This window comes from Engraulis encrasicolus, chromosome 21 (genome assembly GCF_034702125.1).
Source record: "Engraulis encrasicolus isolate BLACKSEA-1 chromosome 21, IST_EnEncr_1.0, whole genome shotgun sequence".
Classification (NCBI taxonomy): domain Eukaryota; kingdom Metazoa; phylum Chordata; class Actinopteri; order Clupeiformes; family Engraulidae; genus Engraulis; species Engraulis encrasicolus.
In genome coordinates, this window is record NC_085877.1 from 47,343,143 (window position 1) to 47,350,642 (window position 7,500).

General features: G+C 45.0%; 1 protein-coding gene across 1 annotated transcript in view; it reads right to left on the reverse strand.

Moving 5' to 3' along the window:
• The window catches only part of LOC134437449 (B-cell scaffold protein with ankyrin repeats-like), a gene marked incomplete at its 5' end in the record, with an annotated part of 142,721 nt that overhangs the window by 133,464 nt on the left and 1,757 nt on the right, over positions 1–7,500 (reverse strand). The window contains one exon of the mRNA XM_063186940.1: positions 4,010–4,151. Coding sequence (XP_063043010.1) covers positions 4,010–4,151 — 142 coding nt within the window. The remainder of the gene's footprint in view (positions 1–4,009; positions 4,152–7,500) is intronic.

Sequence of the window (7,500 nt, forward strand, 5' to 3'; positions counted from 1 at the left end):
AACTAATAAATGCATAGACGCAACAAATTTTAAGTGCTACATTAAACATTTATTCTATATTTGACCAAAGACGAATTGAGGAATAAAATAACTAAAATGAGTTTTCGCAGGAAACAGAGGGCATCTTGTGACTCCGTCTCGTGCGGGCGCTCGTGTGGTTGGGTCACCAAAGCTTACAATAGTAAAAAACAGGGGTCCCTGAATAAAAAGGTTGGGAACCACTGGTCTATTCTGTACCACTACAGCATGTAACACAGTCTGCAGTTTAGATTCATACATCACACACACATACAACCACATGGACTACTACAGGCGGGCATAGACAACACAGTCTGCTTTTTAGATTTGAAGAGTTCAGATGCAAAACCCCCTAACTCCATTTCTGAAGACCTGTACTTCTATATTTTTAGAGAACCCCGTTGTTGGTTTGGCTTACATTCATGTACTTGACAATACATATAAATAGTTATATTATTTAAATAAAATAAAAATAAGCAATTTTAGTAGCTTTGTATTAAATAAAAATGAATGAAGATTATTTTCTGAAAAGGCACTTAGGGGGTTTTGCATCTGAACTCTTCATTTATACATCACACACTCATACAACCACATGGACAACTACAGGCGGGCATAGACAACACAGTCTGCTGTTTAGATTACATCACACACTCATACAACCACATGGACTACTACAGGCGGGCATAGCCTGTGCGATATTTTCAATCATGGGTATGACGGTCCTTCTCACACTGCACAAGGGAATTTAACGATTTAAATTTCACATCTCACGACTCATGTCCTCACCCTATTCGAGCCGACAGTCAAATGTGAGCAGAATGCTCCCACTGTGCGACACGATAGCCATGTTTCCCGGGTCTGCAGAGGAGGGAACATGCGCACCTGAGGTGGAGATGAGGACGCGCTCAAGAGCGAATCGTGCTGCCCTATCAATTGCATGTGAAGTGTCAAATCGGGTCGTAGCACTGCTTTAACTGTGCGTTTTAGTCACGAGGAACGACCAGGATTTCAAACAGTTTTGATTTTCTTGCGACCCTGCGACAGCCCGATCGCTTGTCATTACCCCATATACACTACACGATGTGAGACTCACGATTGACCTGCGATTGAGCAAGAAATCGGCACAACTGACAGATCATGGCAAAATCGGGCAAAAATTTGCACAGTGTAAGCCCGGCTTAACTAGCACTCTTTGAAAGACTCTGTAGAGTCTGTAATATCATTGATGGAGATGCATTAGCATTGGATCTGGGTTAGCCTTTTGAACAAATTTTAGATTTCATATATGGAGGCTATATCACACACAACGCTTGGACAACTAAACACACTGCTTCAATACCACATGACAATAACAATACCTGTGAAAGAAAGAAAATGAAAGCCCATTGGGAAACTCCAACTCCCATTGTCATTGTGACACAGCACTCCACAGCACACAAGTGAACACTGCACACTGCACACAACGAAATTGCATTTATGCCTCACCCGTGCAAGGGGGCAGCCCTCAGTGGCGCCCCATGGGGAGCAGTGCGGTGGGACGGTACCATGCTCAGGGTACCTCAGTCATGGAGGAGGATGGGGGAGAGCACTGGTTGATTACTCCCCCCAACAACCGGGCGGGTCGGGAGTCGAACCGGCAACCTCTGGGATGCAAGTCTGACGCCCTAACCGCTCACCCATGACTGCCCTACCTACACACTTTACAGCACTCTTGATGGAGATACTAAGATCTGGGATACCATTGACCTGGATTAGCCTTTTGAGTGCTTTTTGGATATTATATATATATATCACACACTAACAAACATGAACACACAAACACATGAACAACTACTAAATACACTGCTTCAATACCGCATGACAATAACATAACAAAACACACATTAAAGGCCTCTTAATAGAGACCTTGAGACCTGGGATGCCATTGACCTGCTGTGGCATTGTAAGTGCTTTTTAGATTTTATACCCTGTACGTACGTAGGCCTATTATGAAGTGACATAACACAACATGGACAACATATTACACTCCTTTCAAAGCGCATGGCAAGCACAGTGTGACTCATATTTTAAATGACATCTAATGGAAATACATACAGTAGCCTTCTCAGACCTGGGACACCGTTTTAAGTGCTTTTTAGATTTCATATAGGCATATCATGCAGTCACATAACACAAATGGACAACTAAATACCTGCTTCCAACCTGCATGGCAAGCACAGTGTGACTCATAATGGAAATACTGTACATACAGTAGCCTTCACAGACCTGGGACACAGTTTCAATGCTGCTTCAATACCGCATGACAATGACAGACTGTGTAATATACAATGGTTGACACACTCTGCAATGCATACTTTGCATATGGGCAGTCATGGGTAAGGGATTAGGGCGTCAGACGTGTAGCCCAAAGGTTGCCGGTTCAACTTCCGACATACAGACACACACGCACACACACACGCACACACACACACACACACACACACACACACACACACACACACACACACACACACACACACACACACACACACACACACACACACACACACACACACACACACACACACACACACACACACACAGTTTGACCTGGGGTGGCCTTTTGAATGCTTTTTAGATTTTATCCTTCACCCACTCACAGAAAAACATGAACAACTAAATATGTATGGAATAGCGGCCGACGAGGTGTCCCGATATTAAGGGAAATAATGGACGAGGCGGAGCGTTCTAACAGCCCTACGGCGATACAATTAACGACGGTGTCTTGGCCATAGCAACCTGCAGTTTAGAATTAGTAACTGCACTTCGCCAGAAAGTTAGAAAAGAAGCTACTTAGACGCCCGCACGACCGCATGACATCATAGGTGTCCTGCTCTTGGGGAATAAAGGACACCTGCTCAGCCAATCAGAAGACGTTCCGTCTGCTCACCGTGTGATAAGCTTCAATAGCGCACGACCAACACACTGTCCAGTGTCCCTTTTAAGGGGATCTAGGTAGGATTAATTAATTAAGTTTAATTAATCACTGTCCCAAGTCAGCAGATGGTTATTTGAGTCATTAGTAGAAGAACCCATGACTCCCGCGGCCACTTCCACGGTCCACTGTCAGAAAACCCCAAATTTAACTTTTGACAAAGCGGTCCGCTTCGAGTGTCGTGGGGAACACTTCACATACGAAAAATCGCTTCACATACCGTGCTGATATTTGTATCAACTGCTGGCATTCCGTGATGAAAAACATTCTCACAGCAAGTTAATTTAAGCAGCATTTTTTCATGACAGTAAAAAATGCTGCTTAAATTAACTTGCTGTGAGAATGTTTTTCATCACGGATGTAGATTTTGAGACAGGCATGCCACGGGCACTGCGCAAACGACGTCATCCTACATTGTGCCACTTTAATGGAAATACATACAGTAACCTTTTGAGACCTGCGACTCCATTTTACATAGGTCTTGGTTTTGAGTGCTTTTTAGATTTTATATTTCACCCCCTCACACAAACACACAAACAACTAAATACACAGCTTCAATAACGCACCAGAAACACACTGTGTAATATACTACACTTAATGGAGACACATACATTAGTCTTTTGAGACCTGTGACTCCATTTTACTGTGCATAGACCTACTAAACAGTCACATAACACATGGGGACCACTTAAAACACACCTTTGACACCTTTTGCAAATCGCCCACTTTGTATTTTATGGCCGGGCACACACAAACACAAAAACACAGAGCCATTCTCTCTCTCATTCACACACACACACACACACACACACACACACACACACACACACACACACACACACACACACACACACACACACACACACACACACACACACACCCCCCCCCCCCACACCCACACACACACACACACACACACACACACACACACAGAGGGATGTAGACACACACACACACACACGCATGCAGGCACAGACACACACACACGGAAACACATGACGGCTATACGCCCCTTACCTCTGCGCACTATGTCGGCCACTGCGTCGCTGTACTCGTGTGCTTCTTGCTCGCTGGATATCTCCAGGTATCCATCTCCCTGCAGTGGCACCTGCTCCAGCAGTGCTGCTATACTGGTCACGCCACACAACAGCACCACCACCTGGTGTGGAGAGGAATGGCAGATATGAGTGAAGTCAGGGCAAGATAGTGAAAGCGAAGTTAAAGTCAAATTGGGAAACTCCAACTACCATTTTCATTGTGAGTGCTGTGTTTCATTGTGTACTGTGAATGTGCACTTCACAGCACACAAGTACACCCTGCACACTGCACACAACAAAATTGCATTGATGCCTCACCCGTGGAAGGTGGAAGCCTCCAATGGTGCCCAAAAGGGAGCAGTGTGACAGGACAGTAGAATGCTCAGGCTCAGGGTACCTCAGTCATGGAGGAGGATGGGCGAGAGTACTGGTTAATTACTCCCCGCACCAACCCGGCAGGTTGGGAGTCGAACCGGCAACCTTTGGGCTAAAATGCTGACGCCCTAACCGCTTACTCATGACTGCCCAGATGAGGTAAGGAGGGTAGTTTTTGAGGTTGGGAGGCTATTGCAAGGCAAGACAGGGCAATGTAGGTTTTAGCCTGGCTAACGCAAGTTACGGCAAGGCAGGGCAATGTAGGTTTTAGCCTGGCTAACGCAAGTTATGGCAAGGCAGGGCAATGTAGGTTTTAGCCTGGCTATTGCAGGATAAGGCAAGTTAGGATAGCTTTTAGCCTGGCTATTGCAAGACTGGGTAGGGTAGCTTTTAGCCTGGCTATTGCAAGACTGGGTAGGGTAGCTTTTAGCCTGGCTATTGCAAGGCTGGGTAGGGCAATGTAGGGTTTAGCCTGGCTATTGCAAGGCTGGGTAGGGTAGCGGTTAGGCTGGCTATTGCAATACAAGGCAAGGCAATGTAGATTTTAGCCTGGCTATTGCAATACAATGCAAGGCAATGTCGATTTTAGCCTGGCTATTGCAATACAAGGCAAGGCAATGTAGATTTTAGCCTGGCTATTGTAAGATAAAGCAAGTTAGGCCAAGTTGGTTTAAACCTGGCTATTGCAAGACAATACAGGATAGTGTAGGTTTTAGTCTGGCTAGTGCAAGGCAAGGTAAGGCACTTTTTAAAACATTTTTTTTCTGGGCTTGTTGTGTCTTTATTATGATAGGATAGCGAGGCTTGGACAGTGGGGAAGAGAGAGATGGGCTAGGGTTGGGTTTGGGTGGAGGATCTTGCAACTCAATGTGCTTCACAACAGAACAGCAGCGGATGAAACAGCAGTCAAACCCTAATCAACATCATCATACACATCATGATGAACATCATGAAAAAAGGGGATATAAAGCCCACCTGGGAAACTCCAACTCCCATTGTCACTGTGCACAGCAAAATTACATTTATGCCTCACCCGTACAAGGGGATAGCCCTCAATTGCACCCCAAGGGAGCAGTACCATGCACAGGGTACCTCAGTCATGGAGGAGGATGGGGGAGAGCACTGGTTAATTACTCCCACCTACCAATCTGGCGGGTCGGGAGTCAAACCGGCAACCTTTGGGCTACAAGTCTGACACCCTACCTAACCACTTATATTACCCGTGACTGCCCATGACATCATTACAATGTAACAGAATGTAAAAGTGTAGCAATGAAACCAATCAAACAGCTTCTGTAATGTCACAGCAATGTTGTTATGATGTAGTTAAGCATTTTCAGCTAGTGAATAGGGTCGCCGGCGACCCCTGCTGCAGCAAGAGGCTACAATGTAACAGAATATAAAAGTGTAGCAATGAAACCGATCAGACAAACAGCTTATACCAGTGGTTCCCAAACAGGGGGTCGGGGCCCCTAGGGGGTCGCGGAGGTCCTGAAGGGGGGTCACGGACAAAGGGACTTGTATTCACGTGTATGGCTAATAGATGCTCTGCAAGCCCGCTTAATAAATAAAGAAACAGGACTTAGAGATTACTATAATCGGGCCTTGCTCTCACACACACACACACACACACACACACACACACACACACACACACACACACACACACACACACACACACACACACACACACACACACACACACACACACACATTGATGACATACTGTGTTGGTTCCAAAACTGTGGGGCTGGGACCCCTAGGGGGGGGGTCACGGCATGGGCGTTGATTTTGGTAGGGACGGTCGTGACATGTCACTACCAATATTCAAGGGATATAAAATAGTCCCTACCAATTTTTGCCATATTATTAAAAAAAATAAATAAATAAATGAACGAAAATCTACATTGATTAGTTTAATATTTCAGTAGGACCTATACTATGCAGTGGTAGCATTCATTTTTAAAACATTATAAATTAGCTGTTATGATATGAGAGATTCGTTGGTTTATTCGGAGCTATGAAGACCCATGCCGCTATTGTTAATTGGCTGCATCAGACGTACCGGGCGGCCAAGGTAGCCACGCAGAAGCGAAGTCCATGGTGCTGAAAGTGAATGCATCTCTCTCCTATTGGAATTAAACTCAAATGGCAAACGTGTTTACTCCTGAGTTTTAGCCTGATAAACCAGACTAAATGTGGATGTCTAATTTAGTCTGGCCTCGATGCATAATACATCCGAAGATTGTTGATGAGAACAACCTTCCCTCAAAACCCTGCCCGCTTTGATTCAAAACACATCTTTGAGTTGTAATTGGTTTGCCAGATTCATGGCATTCTGGCTTCATTGAATGATTATGCGAGGCCAGACCCACCCGTAGACAAAACATTTTGCCGTCCAGCGGGTGGCGCTGGTTCACCAGGCTACCTGAGTTTGACATTTACAATGAGCCTACAAAAGAACAAACAAAAGGACGACTGACACAAGAAGTCCCCCCTAGGGCAGGGCTTGGCATTAACTTTTCACCCACCGGACACTGTGGCTAGTGGTTTTCCCAAGTCACTAGCCATTCAGGTATTCCACTAGCCACAGATTGTATATTGTTTTTTTCTTTCTTTAGCATGATAGTGTACGTCTAACTGCAAACGATGAGGTGCTAAAGCAAGATGAATGTACAGCTTTCTACATGGAAGTATATCAAGCAAATAGAAACTGAGTTACTGATTTTTTTTTGAACTTGAATGCAATTGCAAACAATTGATACACAAGGGGAAAACAACAGAATATAGGCCACTTTGATGCGTATGTCATACCAAAGAATAAGCTGCCAGCCAAATTGGCTAGTGACACTGAAAGTATTACTAGCCACAGCAAAGATTTACCAGCATTTGGCCGGTTGGCAGGTGCCAGTGTCAAGCCCTGCCCTAGGGGGGTGGTGGAGGTCCTGAAGGGGGGTCGCGGACTAAAAGGGAATTGTATTCACCTGTATGCTGCCCTACAATATCAGAACGCAGTATCTTGAAAATGGTCGAAAATGGGTTTAGACCGGAAATTGGCTTTAAAATACCTTCTTTTTCTTGTGTTAAAATTTTTTG